Consider the following 17,886-nt stretch of genomic DNA (forward strand, 5'->3'; position numbering starts at 1 on the left):
AATGTCGTATGGGCTATTCTATTTTGTGGACATACCCTACTCTCTACTAGTAAATAATTACGGTTTTACAGTTTTTTTTTATAATGATTTTAATTTATATAAATTTCAATCTAATTTTGTTTTTTTGTATCTGTCCTATAAGGCGATCCCAGATTTTAGGGGTCTTTTTTTATGATTCAACTATTGTCTTATCTGCACAAATATATGGTAATATATTTTTACAGCTAACGTAAAAAGTATCGACTGCTGGTGTTTTTTTGTGGTAGAACAAAATAAATTTTAGGTGGAAAAAATAATGATAGACAATGGTCTCGTCGGAGATCCTCGTCTGACCTTTTTATCCGATGGTCTTGACGAAACTGAGAAAAGAATTAGTCGAGACCTTTGAAAAATACTATTTTTTCCTCTTTCCAGCAATATGTTTATCGATGGAACGAATGGATGTTTTTGCTCCAATTTGTGGTCTGGCTTCAAGCCTGCCATTGACCCTAATATAAAAAACATTCTATAAAAATAGAATTTTTAAATATAAAATGCTCATTTGTTTTTTTTAATAAACATTTTAAACAACTACTTGATACCTAAATGAGAATTCTGGCATAAACTGAACAAAGAATGTTTAATGTTCAAACGTTTTGAGGCTCTCATCAGGAATAAATGCAAGAAAAACACAAAAAACAGTTCTATCCTTTGAAAATAGTTATTATAGTCAAGTTGTTGTTTATTATATAGTTCCAGTTTAAGGTATCAAAAATTATCAATTTCTTTTGTTAGTATAATCAAATAAAATATTTTATGGACAAATGTGTTTGAGAATAATTTTCATTTTGTTTCGTTCAAGATACTAATCATGATTCCATTGCAATAATTAATATCTTTTACAAAAATAAGAAAATTAATTTAAATGAAAATATATCAAAACTTATGCTGCTTATAAAAATAAGCAGCATAATAGTCAATAAGCTGTCAACTGAGAAATATTTCCCAGAAATGTTTTCACTTTCTTGAAGTCTTCCTCTGCTACTGAAGTTATATTCTCTAAACTGGAACATTTGTTTGAAAGTATATTAAACACATATTAACATTAACACTTGTAAACATTATAAAAATTAAGTGGTAATAAACATTACACCTTCAAAATTGAAGTAACAGTAACTAGCATTAATTTGTATTAAATTAGTTATTGTCTGTTATGGTATGAAACATGTATAAGAAAATTTTTTATGTAAACAAAATTTATTTTCACATTGAAAATGTTGTGCTATAATGCAAATTTATTTGTAACATGACATTAATTTATGGATAGTGACACAAAAATATTTTACTCTTGATCTGATTAGACTGTTATTAAAATTTTCACTAAAACTTATTACATCTTAATTTGTTGATAAATTCTTTTGAACTTTATAAAAAATATTCTTAAAAATGCTATAACTTTGTAACTGTATTTTTAAGAATATTTTTCTCAAAAATCTTCAAAATTATTTGATTTTTAATACAATATTTTTTTGNAAATTATATAATTTAAAAAACACAATTAAAGGATAAGTTTGGAGAAAATCAAGAAAACGCACGAAAATTTGAAATTTTTTCTGTTAAGTTCATTATATTCTTTCGATAGATCGTTCTTCCAATGTGGAATTAGTTTTAATTTAACGTAACGAAAATAGCCCGCTGGTAGCCGAGTAGTTAATAGCGGCATCAAGCTTATAGCCGGATAATACGGTATTTTGGCTTTAATAATCAAGTTTATGAAGAAAAATTTCGTACTTGCATATTTTATACTCGTTTGTATCCTGGTCTAATTTGCACAACCTAGCATAACGCAGTTATTGGAGCTATTGGGCATGGTTAAAAATAAAGACAACATCGGCGCAATTATTCAAGATATTACAGGTTCCGACAAGTAAAAATTTTCATAGTCCTGCCACAAATAGATTACATATTGATTATTGACAATCTGTGACATGCCATAACGAACAAAAAATTATAAAAGTAATAAACAGGCTTAAAATTAATAAATACAAATGTATTCCGACAGTTTATGAGTTAATTATACTTTCTATTTGCAAAATTTCCTCAACTTTAACACAAAATAAGAAAAATAATTTTTAAGAAATTTGCGGGATTTCCTGGGATGAGAAGAATTTCCCGGGTTAAAAACAGCTGGGATAACATTGGAGAAACCCTACTTGTAATGCACAAAAAATCCTTTGACGACGGCAACATAAAGAAGCGATGCTTGCTGCATCAGAAACATTTAAAAACAAGAAGGAAATTATATCGGGCGTATAGGTTATTGAAGATGTTCAATTATCAAGAAATTCGGTCACCCGTAGAGTAGAAGTAATGTCTGAAAATATCAAATTACAAAGAAAAAAAGATGTAGAAAAATGCGTTTTTTAAGTTTATGATTTGATGAATCAACAGAATCTGCAATATTGCTCAAATAAATATTTTTATAAGGATGGTCTTTAAAGATCGCTCTGTAAAAAAAGATATACTCTCAGTTTTGCCACTACGAGAAAATACACGTGGAAAGGATATGCACCAAGTTATTAAAAACTACATTAAAGAAATTAATCTGTTCCTTCAAAAACTTATGTCCGTAACAACCGACAGAGCATCTGCCACAATTGATTCTGGTGTTGACTTCATCACATTACGTAAGAATGATGCTGAGTTTCCAAACTTTTCATTATCACTGCATCATTCATCAACAGGCCTTATGTACTGTACAGTACAAAAGTGTTGTATTATGAACATATCGTGAAAGTTGTTCTAAAAATTGTAAATTCTATTCGAGCAGCCAGACCACTTCAGAGCAGATTATCCAAAATACTGAACGATGAATTTGATGCTGAGTACGGAACTTTAATGTTACATTCTGAAGTTAGATGGCTTAGTAAGGGAAAAGTCCTAGGATTTGTAGAACTTCTTTCAAGATAAAACTGTTTGTATCAATAGAATCCAGAAACGAAAATTATGAAGAACTTAATGATCATGGCCTGTTGTTAGATTCCTTTCTTACTGATATAACAACCAAAATAAATAAACTCAATCTTGAACTTCGGGGTGAAATAAAGAACTCTTTTTGAATTAATAGCAAGTGTAAATGCATTTCAATCAAAATTAAATTTGTGGATATCCCAAATTAAAGATTGTAAATTCGGCCATTTTTCAAATTTAGAAAACTATATTCATAAATATAAGGAAATTGAATTGAATAAATATTCCGAAAATCCTGCTGAACTTAAAAATAATTTTGAAATTAGATTTTCTGATTTTCGTAAAATTCATCCAATCGTTTCATTCATTTTAAATCTATTTCTTAATATTTTTGAAATATGGCAGATTGCAAGTACGTTGAATAAAAATGTCAGTATTTTAGAAATGGAAATAATTGATTTTCAATATCTTACAATTAAAAACAAGAGTATCACAAACTGATTTTTGGACAGCTGTGGATGAGAGAAAATATCCACTTGTAAAGGAAATTCCTGCTTTGGATCAACTTAGCTTTGTGAAAGTGGCTTTTCGACAATGAAATTTTTAAAATCAAAGTTCAGATCCAGAATAACAAATGAGCATCTGAATGATTGTATGACTTGCTGTAACACCTTATGTACCAGAATACAATAAACTGGCCGAAGACACGCAAGGTTATTAATAAGTTTTGTTTGTCTTGTATTTATTTAATTTGTAGATTACTAGTAGTAATAAACAGTAGTGGTGCAATATTATTGTGTTTTCTTTTACCTATTGTTGCTGATTTTTTCAAAAAAAAAAGGTTGTCGTCCTACGTGTGGCTGGCCTACAATTTAAATTCTTAATTTTCTCGAGATAGACTAAAGATTGGGCATCGCGGCTCTATCCCATCAAATCAAATCGTAATGAAAATCTAACCAATGACGAACTACGGTCGAATATTGGAACTGGCCCAAAAAGTAACGTTGCATTTGCTATCTGTAGCCTACATGACGAACGGAACTTCTTATATAGTAACAGGAATCAAAAACGAGAAGTATAAAAAGAAATCGCTAAAAAACGTGAAATGGGTTCGATTGCGTAAATACGGTACATATCGAAGTTTTTATATTAACACAACTTTTGCTAAACACATTGCAAATGTCTTCTTTACACATTGAACAATATCGATTAGAGAACTTTTACAATAAATCATCGGAAATAATTCTAATATCGTATCAAAATTAGAATGTGGGAAGAGGAAAATGGGAAATAAAAACAATCGATTCATATAATTTTACTTCAGAAAAACAAATATATAACGAATAAAGTATCAAATCGAGAGTATATCAAAATGTTTTGCATAATACATTAATATAATAAATGTTGAGACGAATCAAACGTGATGTAACGTGATGTTCTATAATATATTATTAACTTTGATATAAATTATATACCATATTTTTTCATATAATTATTAAAACAGTAAAAACTTAGAAAAATGCAAGAAAGTAATTAGGTTATAAATTTTCTGGTGTATACAATTTGTACAAGGCGACCAAACTCGAGATCTCGACTTTAAAGCACGCGATAGAACGAAATTCTAAACAGTAAACAAATTTTCATTTACATACAATATTTATATAGAAAAATTAAGTTTGAATATTGTAATCAAGAATATTTCTATATCTATATGGATAGTATCAGTCATAATCTTTTTTAAAACCGGATATTCAATTTAATCTTAGGTATGACTTAGTTTTGTATATAATTGACAGTTCATAGTTTGACCTTATTGCATCCGCCATTAATAAATAAAATGTCATACTGGTTCTATGACTTTACCAAATATATTTTGACTTTATAATACATTTATTCATCCGTCATAAAACGTTACGGAAAACTTTTTCCACGTGGGATGGAAGTTTCGGCGTATAGGATAACAATAAAATTTAAAGTAAATTGAATTTCAATACCGTCGTAACTTTACGAGTCTTTTGTTTACGTACATTTTATCTAATATTTATGTTTATAACGGGTCTTTTAGAGTTATCCGTAGTTGTTTTTAAATTTACGAAAATGTACTTACCCGTAAAGAAAAGCAAAGGCGATAGAATTAGAAGCCGTCCATAGTCACCTTGCATATTTCCAACTGCCACGACGTACCCCGTCAGGTGGGTCGAAATTAGGTCGTCAAGCAAGGTTGAGGAGGCAGCCACCTCCGGCGATTACTGACCCAATTCGGAACGATCTTACCATATTACCAGTTCTCGATACAATTCCTCGGTCATCAAGTCAAAAACCGGAATTTCAAATTATGCAAATTAAACGTTTGGAAACGGTTTTAAATCGCAAATCACGTATAACACTAATTTAAAAGAGAAAAATTAGTAAGGGTGGATGCGACATTGAACTTTTTTTTTAATAATCACGGCACGTTGTTACCGAAAAGTGTGAAAGTTGTCATTTATTTGTGTCTTTATTTTATTTTCTTTAAATAGCCAACAAATACGATCGAAAAATTCATTTTTCTAATAAGAAAACGTAATGATATTATTAATAAGAAAACGTAAACAAACTTATTTATTTCGGTTCAGATATTTTCCAACAGATGGAAGCATTGTTTTATTTCATTTCTACACTAAACGAAAACGTTTTTCTTTTAGACCCGACGTAACCATTAAATTCATCGACAACGTAATAAATAAATTCAATGAGAGAATTTAGTACATTGCTCATTAAATTAAATCACTCGTCGGCCGAAAGAAAAGAAAGCTAAAAAAGTTTTTATATTAAAAGTAACGTGTTATTAACAAAAACTTATATTATTCTTTCGACGAATTAATATAATTATTCGTAATTATAAAATTTAAAAAATAATTATTCTCTTGCTAATAATCTAACGATACAGTACAATTCGAATTTATATTCAAATATAGTATTTCAAAATTACTAAATTTATCAAACTTTGTCTTTAAAGTAAACAGAAATTTTACTGTCAATAAATAAAAAAAAAAAAATTATTTTTGCTTTCCCGAAAGACAGACATTCCTTGTAACCGCATTAACTTGATTCGCATTCGGAGTGATAATTATTATTCACCAAACATCGAAAACAAAATTTCACGTTTTCAAGAATGGTAATTTATCACGGGACGAATCGAATGTAAGCCAAAATTAAAATCAGTGGTGTAGCGAACATAAATGGCGCCCGGGGCACGACACTTTATTCGCCCCCTCCCCCTCCAGAAACATATAGTTTGTCTCGGAGACCATTTGGGCGCCACCCTGCGAGTGGCGCCCGATGCATAATACACCCCTTGCCCCCTCTCGCTACGCCACTGATTAAAATGTAAAATAATTTTTCTGTCCGTACGCTACTAGTTTAAAATATCAAGCGTAATCTCCACGGCCACCCGGAGATTGTACGGGTGGTCGTGGAGATATTTTTTTAAAAAAAAGGCAAAGGCCCGGGCCCCTTTGCCTTTTTATTTTTAAAAAAATAAACGAAATATAAACGTCGAGAAATGCAAAAAATTTCGGGGGTAATTTCTGTATACTGTATATGGATGTTAGTGTGTGGGAGGGCACGATCTTATTCGCCCTGTTTGAAGCTTAATAACTCTCGCGCTTTTTGTCGAAAATTTCTGAAATTTCGCAGGAAGGTTTATTTATTAGCGGGATCGATGCTAGTAAATTTCGATGGTTAAAGGTCCAGGGATGGGGAGATAAAGGAGGCTGAGTGTATCCCCAGTAGGGTCGGACTTAATGACGATTTTACTGGTTGTACTTAGAATTTTTATAAAACCCGTCCTTACCTTCAAAATTAAGCTTTTTGCCATTTTATGATAGTTAACAATATAAAAACTTTAAAAGCAAAATATCGTATCGGATGGCGCCACCAAATGTTGCCGGGAAAGTTTGGCAACTCTTTGCTGGGTTTTTTTTGTCAGTTATTTTATTTAATATACCTGCAGGTATATTAAATAAAATAAAAAATTGTTTTGTGTAAAACTTTGTAGCATTATCTGTAAAGCCAATATAATAAGTCCTGATAATAGAAGATACATAAAATTGTAGACGAAAATTTATATTTTAAAAATAGCATTAATTTACAGATAGAAACCATTACGGCCTTCAACTTTTCTTGGAGCCTGAAAAAAATCTCCAGCTTTCCCTTCCTCTCCCGATAATTTCTTTACAATAAGTGTTTTCTATAAGTGTTTATTGTACTTTTGGAAATTAAATATTTGCATCATACATATTTAAAACGAAAATAAATTTTAATCTGCTTTATACATTTTAATGAATATTTGTAATTTTATTTTGTTTTCGTTGCGTCCGTAACGAAATCTCAAAAATTCAAAAATTTGAAACGTATTTCTAAAAATCTGAACAGATTCCGATAACTTTTTTGATCATTTCGAATAATTGCGCGGGTGCGGAAAACGACGCACATTTTTTCTAGAACGTTTAAAATAATTGGACAGAAGAATAAGTTTCTTCGTCCAATTAATTAATCGGCAGATTTTATACCGAAAATGGAGAAAATGGGAAATCTCATAGAGTTAAAGAAGTTCGAGCCTAAAACCAAACTTTGCGGCGGACTTACGTCCTTCGAAATTATTCGATATTTTCCAGCGAAAGCAAAAGAATGCGGCCGGTGTGTCCTGCCAGATCCTTAACGTGGCACGCTTAGCGGCGGGAGGTACTGTGCCCGAATTTGAAAAAGAAAATAGCTTCGGGATACGGTGTCTAAAGTGGCCAAAGAATCTCTTCCGATTAAACATTGACGCCGTCGGAATACAATATCATAATTTTTAGCAGAACGAAATGAATACATAACGCCACTCGTTTAAAAAGATCTTCCAGTTTTTCAAAAAGAAAAAAAAAATGTTTCGATTTTACTTGCTATATCTGTGAATTAATTGAAAGAGGTTTCGGGTTGTTCCACTTAGTTTGAGTAAATGGCGGGGGTAAAATATGATTCGGGTACGAAATTAAAGCTTTTATCCCGTAGACGATGCCACCGAAGAGAAATTTCAGAAAAGTGCAATGGTTCGGGCGTGGTAAGGTGACAAATGTATTATACTGTTAAGCCTATGGGACAAACGTGTCGGGGTTCTACTCCCTGTTAAGTTTTTTTCTCCCAGCAATTTTTTTCTGTTCTCTGAAGTTTGATCATTGCGAATACCGCGATCTATAAACGTACTGTACATTTTAGTTACTAAAACCGTTGTTTTATCGGTCTCTCTCGACTAGACTTCACCCATCCCTACACTCTCGAAAACTCGATCAACGCCGGTCGTACGCAGCTAGTTTTTTTTCTTGTTTTCTATTTACAATTATGTACAGTACTTTATACTTGCGCAATAGAAAAAAATTTCGTCACATACAGTATTAACTTTAGAGGAAATAAATTGTTTATATATGTTTATAGATGTTCGTTCTCGAACATCGATCGGATGGGACGTTTAGTAGAATATCGGAAAAGTCCAATTTTATTTGATTTTTCTGCTCTCTTTACGCTTATTCGAGGCAAAATTTTCTGCTTTTTCGCTTTCGGCTCCGCTCGGCTGCTCAATTTTTTTTTCTTTTTTTAAACACCTTCCGACTTAAAATTTTATAGAAATAAATGTAAATATAAAATTTTAATTCATTAAATTTACGTTTTACATTTAAAATTGATAATTTTTTCAAACTAAATAAACTTTCGAAACAAAGTTTTTGAAACAATTTCCGCACGCGTAATATAAATTAACGTAACGAATGAATCAAGTTTAGCGAGAATATCCAGTTTAATTTTTTAAGTAGGGAATAAAAAGTTATTTTAAAAATTCTACATTAATTTAAATATAATTTTTACGATAGAAATTTAGGAGTGCGTTAATTAACTTAAATATCATCTGAATTTATCGAAGACGTTCGGTTTCGTCACACCAGGGGATGCGTCGCTCCGCCATGTTAGTGGACCGCCGGCTCCGTCCGGAATAAAATTTATAATTATAAATTATGGATAAAGGGAAATAAGATGGATTTCGAGGAATACGAATATTTACCGACGTCCTCGACGGCCGTCCACATGTTGGCCGGAGCGGGAGCTGGCATTATGGAGCATTGTGTCATGTATCCTTTAGATGCAGTCAAGGTGAGTAAAGTGTGATCGCCCCAAGGGTTCTTCCCATAAATTTACTTCCGTTTTCTATCGTCCGACTTTCCAGTTGTCCAATACATCGATTCTTCTTTTACCCTTTTAAAATTTTTGAGTGACGACGAGAATCCCGCAGTTTTTTTGCCGCCAAAGTAATTTATCGACAAACTTTATCTCCTTCCCAATCGTTATTGTATCATTTTTCCTCCCCAATGTTACTGATAAATATGATGATGAAATGAGAAGAGTTCGCATAGAATGTCGAATACATAACGTATAAATATTAGTTTCATTTTCTACTAATAAATTGTTACACTTTTCTTCCATCAAAACAGGAAATATGAGTTATAAATACTTTCATTTTAAAATTATATACTTGACTATATTACGCTACCTACACTATACAGATTAACAATTTGTGCTATTTTCTAATTTGGAAACAGATGGTTACAGTATATTTGCAGATAAGATGAGGTATAAATTTTTGTCAAAGTTTTATAGTATTAGCATATATCTGTCCTATAAGATGACCCGAAACTATCAACGGCCCATGAGTTTAGTTTAGGTCAGAGATCGTCATATGGATAATAATACTGTATAACGTATACAGAATTACAAGGTCTGTTCAAAAAGTATCGGACCTTTTTTTTTTCCGCATAAACCAATGATGCGCGAGATGCCTCCTTCGGTGGAGTTGTGGAGGGGACAGTCATGCACAGCCTTGAATTTTTTCCCGCCTGCAGGAAGCGTCAATCGTTGGCAATCGGCCTATGAGTGAGGTCATGTAGTGTGCTCTCGTCGGATTCCACTAAGCTGGAAAAATGACTGAACAACGTGAGCAGCGATATTACATCAAATTTTGCCAAAAACCTTGGCGATACCCGAGTGTAAACCATTCGCAAGATTCAGCAGGCTTTCGGGGACGATCCTCGAGGCCAAAAAAAGCGCGGCAGGTCCGCAGCAATATCAAAGGTCATGTTGACAGTTTTTTCGACTCTCGTGGGGTGGTGTGTCGTGAGTACGCACCACAAGGCCAAACCATCGCAAAGGAGTACTACCAGGAGGTCCTTCGTCGTCTTTCCGATACAGTGCGATGCAAACGATGGGATCTGTGGTCGATCAAAACTTGGCAGCTCCATCGTGATAACGCATCCGCCCATTCTGCGCATCTGATTCGGGCTTTCGTCGCCAAACACAATACTCCTGTGGTTCGTCACGCTCCGTACTCTCTCCACATGGCTCCGTGTGACCTTTGGCTATTTCTCAAGCTGAAAATGCCGCTAAAAGGAACCCAAATTTAGTCGAGAGAAGACATCATGCGAAATGCGACGGACCGGCTGATAACCATTCCAAAAGATGCGTTCCAGCAGTGTTTCCAGCAATGGCAGGAACGCTGGGAGAAGTGTATACATTACCAAGGAGACTACTTTGAAGGGGATTAGGGTTTTGTACCTCAAAGTCAATAAATTTATTTTTGCCGACCAAAGGTCCGATACTTTTTGAACAGACCTTGTATATCCTATTCATAATTTTTCAAATGAAAAAATTTTATTTTCTTGCATCTGTCAGCACTGCCTTGCTATTGTTGCAAACATTCCCACTGATTCGGGCATTTGGGTAATGACCTTGACTATTCACAAAAATGTCGTATGGGCTATTCTATTTTGTGGACATACCCTACTCTCTACTAGTAAATAATTACGGTTTTACAGTTTTTTTTTATAATGATTTTAATTTATATAAATTTCAATCTAATTTTGTTTTTTTGTATCTGTCCTATAAGGCGATCCCAGATTTTAGGGGTCTTTTTTTATGATTCAACTATTGTCTTATCTGCACAAATATATGGTAATATATTTTTACAGCTAACGTAAAAAGTATCGACTGCTGGTGTTTTTTTGTGGTAGAACAAAATAAATTTTAGGTGGAAAAAATAATGATAGACAATGGTCTCGTCGGAGATCCTCGTCTGACCTTTGAAAAATACTATTTTTTCCTCTTTCCAGCAATATGTTTATCGATGGAACGAATGGATGTTTTTGCTCCAATTTGTGGTCTGGCTTCAAGCCTGCCATTGACCCTAATATAAAAAACATTCTATAAAAATAGAATTTTTAAATATAAAATGCTCATTTGTTTTTTTTAATAAACATTTTAAACAACTACTTGATACCTAAATGAGAATTCTGGCATAAACTGAACAAAGAATGTTTAATGTTCAAACGTTTTGAGGCTCTCATCAGGAATAAATGCAAGAAAAACACAAAAAACAGTTCTATCCTTTGAAAATAGTTATTATAGTCAAGTTGTTGTTTATTATATAGTTCCAGTTTAAGGTATCAAAAATTATCAATTTCTTTTGTTAGTATAATCAAATAAAATATTTTATGGACAAATGTGTTTGAGAATAATTTTCATTTTGTTTCGTTCAAGATACTAATCATGATTCCATTGCAATAATTAATATCTTTTACAAAAATAAGAAAATTAATTTAAATGAAAATATATCAAAACTTATGCTGCTTATAAAAATAAGCAGCATAATAGTCAATAAGCTGTCAACTGAGAAATATTTCCCAGAAATGTTTTCACTTTCTTGAAGTCTTCCTCTGCTACTGAAGTTATATTCTCTAAACTGGAACATTTGTTTGAAAGTATATTAAACACATATTAACATTAACACTTGTAAACATTATAAAAATTAAGTGGTAATAAACATTACACCTTCAAAATTGAAGTAACAGTAACTAGCATTAATTTGTATTAAATTAGTTATTGTCTGTTATGGTATGAAACATGTATAAGAAAATTTTTTATGTAAACAAAATTTATTTTCACATTGAAAATGTTGTGCTATAATGCAAATTTATTTGTAACATGACATTAATTTATGGATAGTGACACAAAAATATTTTACTCTTGATCTGATTAGACTGTTATTAAAATTTTCACTAAAACTTATTACATCTTAATTTGTTGATAAATTCTTTTGAACTTTATAAAAAATATTCTTAAAAATGCTATAACTTTGTAACTGTATTTTTAAGAATATTTTTCTCAAAAATCTTCAAAATTATTTGATTTTTAATACAATATTTTTTTGAATAGTCTCAATTTTTTAATTCAGTTTTTCTTTATGATTGATTTGAAAGTTGAATTCAATTAAAGAAATGTTAGTCAAGATCATGATCTTGAAGATCAAAAGAATGGTTTTCAAAAATATAAGAGTCAAATACTTTTAAAATTTAATAAGAAAATCTAAAATGATTCATTCATAAATCTATTTTAGTTATGATGGTAAAAAAGAAATATGTAAAATAAAATGTGCCATATGATATAAAATCAATATTATTAGTTTTACAAAATTGAATATATTCAACAAAATTATCATTGATGTCTAAAGCATAAAACCAATAAAATGAAATATCTATCAATGTTTAGCAGATGAATATTTAATTGTTATTTGTTAAGACTTTGGGAGCCAACCAATAATATACTAGTATCTTATCTGTTAACTGAATTTATAAAAATGTCTGTTTTAAACTTTATTTAGTACTTAATAGAAAAAAGGAATTAAATTGCTTAAAATGTGAAGAAGAGTTAAGGGATTTTTAGAACATGTTAGTGTCATCTTTAGATTAACACAAAATCAAGCAAAATTTTTGTCTATTCTACTTGAAAATTTACAAAAATTTAAATTTAGCATTTATTATAGGAAGTGAAGATATTCAGATACTCTCTAAGGCTAATAAACAATTTTGTAACTAATATAATAAAAATAAATTAGAAAAAAGTTTGGAAATACTGGTCCTAATCCATTTTTCCTTTTCTCTATTGTTGTCAAAATCTCTCTTTTTTCTGTTGCCTCTTTTAAGACATCCTCATTCTTCTTTCTCTCCATCCACAACACTCGCACCGTTCTTTGCCAACGCCATATCTCAAAGGCCTCCAGTTTTCTTTTCTCCATTGTTCAGAGTGTCCATGTCTCTGAACCGTACAATACTTTGCTCCAGATGAAACTCTTAATGAATCCCTTCCTAACATCAATTGATATATTTTTCAATGGTAACATCTGTCATTTTCTATAGAATGCCTGTTTTGCTTGAGCTATTCTCACTGTAACATCTCTTCCACTCCTTTTGTCTGAGGTAATTATGCTTTCTAGCTATGTGAACTCATTGGCTTCTATTTTCTCTCCATCCAAATAGATGTTCATTCCTCCTTGTTCCTCTTTTTTTTTTTTATTATTATTATCTCATTATCTTTGTATTTTTTGTATTTATTCTCATCCCACATTATCATTTAAATTGTTTAAATTTTCAAGAGCTGTCTGTAGGTTGTCTACGTCTTCTGCTATCATTGCGATGTCGTCAGCAAATCTTGTTATGCTGTACAACTTTCTGTTCACTTTTATACCTTTTGTATTAGTGGCCTAGAATTCTTTCATTGCCTCTTCTATGTAGATGTTGAACAATAGTGGTGATAGTTCACAACTTATCTTACACCTTTCATTATATTGGCTTATATATAAAAGGAGAAATGACATGATTAGCCACCTAATTCAACACTCGGAATGGATGAATATTTTATTGCAAGGAAAGATACAGGGAAAAAGAGGATCTGGAAGACCCAGAGTGGAATATCTTGATGAGTTATTATGGAAAAGGCCTTACCAACAGATAAAACTAGCTAAGTGAAGAGAGAAGCTATAATACTGCACACACCCATGTTTGCTCACCAATCATTGGTTGAGAAGAGAGAGAGAATTCATTTTTAATCAGGTATGCCAAGACCAGGGTTTACTGAATATTAAGTTGGTGATAGTGTTTGTTCTGAGAACTAATGTCAAGCTTGTTACTCTTAGATCAGTGGCAGCACATGGTGTCTAATAATGTTTTGATTAATTTTAAGCTAAAATTTGTTGTTATCAAAACTAATATCAATTGAAACATTATATGAAATCAAAATAATTGTATTATGGTTGTGTGCTCTCCTGCAACAGCATCCCCGTATTAGATACCACAAGTCATCCCTGTTAGATGCTTTTCTATTTCTGTTTTAATCAGAAATGAGATGTCAGTCAAAGATGTTTATAAGATTCCTCTAACATACAACAATAGCATTACTACAAGTAGCACTTTTTAGATCATTAAACTACAGAGTAAGGAGCAGCAGATTAAAAGATTGTCATTCTGTCTAAAGATCCTATAGTCAATACATGTGGAACATTCATCTTGAACATTCATCTTTAGACCTATAAGTATTAACTACTTTAGAATTCTAACTTATGATTTTATTTTATCAATGAATTGCATGAAACTTGGCACCACATTCAATTATTTAAAAGCAAATTTGTAATCAAAATATTTATTCTTTGAAAAAATAATTTTTTTCAGACTGATTTTTTTATTCATAAAGTAACTGCTTCAGTAATAAATCACTCAGTCATCCATATGCAATTTTGTGCAGCAGTAATAAAGGTTTAATAAACTGAAAAAATAATGCAATTTGCATTTTATTACTATGTTGTGTAGATCTTAAACCAGGATTTCCAAGCACTCAACATTGTGTTTAGGTTCATGTAGTCAACAAAGTTTCCCTTACACAGTGATTTATAGATTGAGGATCCCAAGCTGTCTAAGGTGGTGGTTATTTCTGACACGTTTAGTAACCTTAGCTTTTTCCCAACAAACCTTGACCAAATTACCCAAAGCATAAACAGCCGGGGCTATAGAGGGAAGTGACTTCTTAGCAGTATACTTAGGTTCCTTTAACTAAAATTAATTTAAGGATTGTACAAAGTTGTGTGATACCCTGTTATCTATGATGGATACAGTACTGTGTAGACCACTGGAATTCTCAGGATCCACTGGGTCTTTGTTACAGTTTATAAACTGTAGGATTCCTCTTGTACAATATTCTCCTGCCCATAGTTCTTTCAATTTCCTTAAAGGTGTTGACAAGGAAATGGTTGTACTCAACCACCCTATAATTGCTCCATTATCATGTATTCAAAATGTTTGGTTTTCACATATTCTCATTTTACTTCCATTAGTATTTTGAAAATGATTGATCTTTGGAACATCAACTTGATGAAAGTCAATAAATTTGACAGAAAATGTTAGTTTTTCAGTTCAATAAATCTTTTTTGCTGCTGCACAAGATTATGTATAGATGAGTGAGACTAATTTTTATTTCATTTTTCAATTATATTCTAAAAATTTCTAATTTAAATTACCTATTCTAAATGTCAACTATTTTACAAACAATTTTTTGAATTGTATCTTAAGTTCTACTTTTAGAGCTGATGCTAGACTAAATTAGCCTGAAAATTTTTATTTTTTCCCCTCTTTCTTTTCTTTCAAAAAATAATTTCATCACCTTTCAGTTAATTTAGTAGTTTTCTTTTAGATAACTGATTTCATATTATTTTTGTGCTTATCCTTTATTATATATGCATAATTTTCATTGCATCTTATTGTAAAGCTGAGGAATCATTAAGGGATAAGACTAAGAAAGTAATTTGCTGAATGAAATTTAAAGTGGTGGGAAAATGATTAGTACAACCAAATGCAATATATAGTTTAATCTGAAATTAAAGAAAGTAACATATAATGTATATCTTGTATAATTTGTAGTAAAGCTGAATTAAAATAATTCTTGAATTTAAAAGCAAATTTCAGAAACTTTTTTAATTCAAAATTGTGTATGAATAAAATAAATGGATCATGAATGATGGTGCATAGCAGATGAAACAATGTAAAATATGTCAAATTGTTTAGATGAAAAATAAAAAGTATTGTTATTAGTCATAAATATGAATTTCTGTTCTAGTTTATTAAGAATCAAATAAAAACAAAAACTGATCTTAATTAAAGCCATTTGTTTCCTACTGTAAAATATTTCCAAGGCAAGTTTTCAGTGTTTATCTTTCAAGATAAACACTGAAAACTTAAGTATATAGAACTTAACAGCTAAATTGCTGTTAAGTTCTATATACTCAAATTATTTAAGTACATATTAATATTCTATTTTCGTGATAAGTATTTTTTATTGTATGATCAGCTATTTTACTTATTAATTAGTTTTGCTTTTCAACTATTATAAATATATTTGTAGTAGGAAATTTTTTATTCATTTTTAGGTTTTATATAACCAGTTGATATATATAATAAACTAATTAGAATATTTTATTATTATAGTTTTATCATATTTGCTTTCTGATTTTATTTTTTTATAGTATTCATAGAAATTTAAATTTTCAATTTGTATTATTTATAAAGTAATATTTTTCTATATTAATTGTTTTGCTATTCATTTTAGGTTTCTCAAGTCTTATATCTTTTTATCTGACACATTTTTCATTATTAATAATTCACATGTCAAAACCATCTTGATAACATCATCTTTAAAATTAATTTTAGAAGGTCACCAATCTTGACCCTTATATCTTATTTATTAGTTAAAGTCCAAAAACTAATAAAATGAGACTTATTAACAACAAATTTTAATGTTCTCAAAACTCGGAAAAGTGCAATAGTTTATAATTAGTAACTTTTCATTAATAGTCTAACACTAATAAGTTAAGTAGCAATACAACTAGTAAAAATATTATGTAGTTCTGAATAAAATATTGGATTGTTTGGAAAGTAATTTTTTTTTTTTTTTTTTTTTTTGTTGANCGGAGCGGGAGCTGGCATTATGGAGCATTGTGTCATGTATCCTTTAGATGCAGTCAAGGTGAGTAAAGTGTGATCGCCCCAAGGGTTCTTCCCGTAAATTTACTTCCGTTTTCTATCGTCCGACTTTCCAGTTGTCCAATACATCGATTCTTCTTTTACCCTTTTAAAATTTTTGAGTGACGACGAGAATCCCGCAGTTTTTTTGCCGCCAAAGTAATTTATCGACAAACTTTATCTCCTTCCCAATCGTTATTGTATCATTTTTCCTCCCCAATGTTACTGATAAATATGATGATGAAATGAGAAGAGTTCGCATAGAATGTCGAATACATAACGTATACAATATTAGTTTCATTTTATACTAATAAATTGTTACACTTTTCTTCCATCAAAACAGGAAATATGAGTTATAAATACTTTCATTTTAAAATTATATACTTGACTATATTACGCTACCTACACTATACAGATTAACAATTTGTGCTATTTTCTAATTTGGAAACAGATGGTTACCGTATATTTGCAGATAAGATGAGGTATAAATTTTTGTCAAAGTTTTATAGTATTAGCATATATCTGTCCTATAAGATGACCCCGAAACTATCAACGGCCTATGAGTTTAGTTTAGGTCAGAGATCGTCATCTGGATAATAATACTGTATAACGTATACAGAATTACAAGGTCTGTTCAAAAAGTATCGGACCTTTTTTTTTCCGCATAAACCAATGATGCGCGAGATGCCTCCTTCGGTGGAGTTGTGGAGGGGACAGTCATGCACAGCCTTGAATTTTTTCCCGCCTGCAGGAAGCGTCAGTCGTTGGCAATCGGCCTTTGAGTGAGGTCATGTAGTGCGCTCTCGTCGGATTCCACTAAGCTGGAAAATGACTGAACAACGTGAGCAGCGATATTACATCAAATTTTGCCAAAAACCTTGGCGATATCCGAGTGTAAACCATTCGCAAGATTCAGCAGGCTTTCGGGGACAATCCTCGAGGCCAAAAAAAGAGCGGCAGGTCCGCAGAAATATCAAAGGTCATGTTGACAGTTTTTTCGACTCTCGTGGGGTGGTGTGTCGTGAGTACGCAC

General features: G+C 31.2%; 1 protein-coding gene across 3 annotated transcripts in view; it reads left to right on the forward strand.

Moving 5' to 3' along the window:
* Positions 1-8,817: 8,817 nt before the first annotated feature.
* Positions 8,818-17,886, forward strand: part of LOC111641520 (mitoferrin-2-like) — a 35,467-nt gene continuing 26,398 nt past the window's right edge. Inside the window, exon 1 of one of the 3 annotated variants that reach the window (XM_023387691.1) lies at positions 8,818-9,114. In XM_023387691.1, the coding sequence (XP_023243459.1) occupies positions 8,998-9,114 (117 nt within the window). In that variant the 5' untranslated portion in view covers positions 8,818-8,997. Of the gene's footprint in view, positions 9,115-16,797; positions 16,858-17,886 lie in introns of those variants that run through there. The other 2 variants (XM_023387689.1, XM_023387690.1) reach the window with 2 other exon arrangements.

The sequence above is a fragment of the Centruroides sculpturatus genome, unplaced genomic scaffold (assembly GCF_000671375.1).
Source record: "Centruroides sculpturatus isolate CEXI.00-Female unplaced genomic scaffold, Cexi_2.0 scaffold1422, whole genome shotgun sequence".
Lineage (NCBI taxonomy): Eukaryota > Metazoa > Arthropoda > Arachnida > Scorpiones > Buthidae > Centruroides > Centruroides sculpturatus.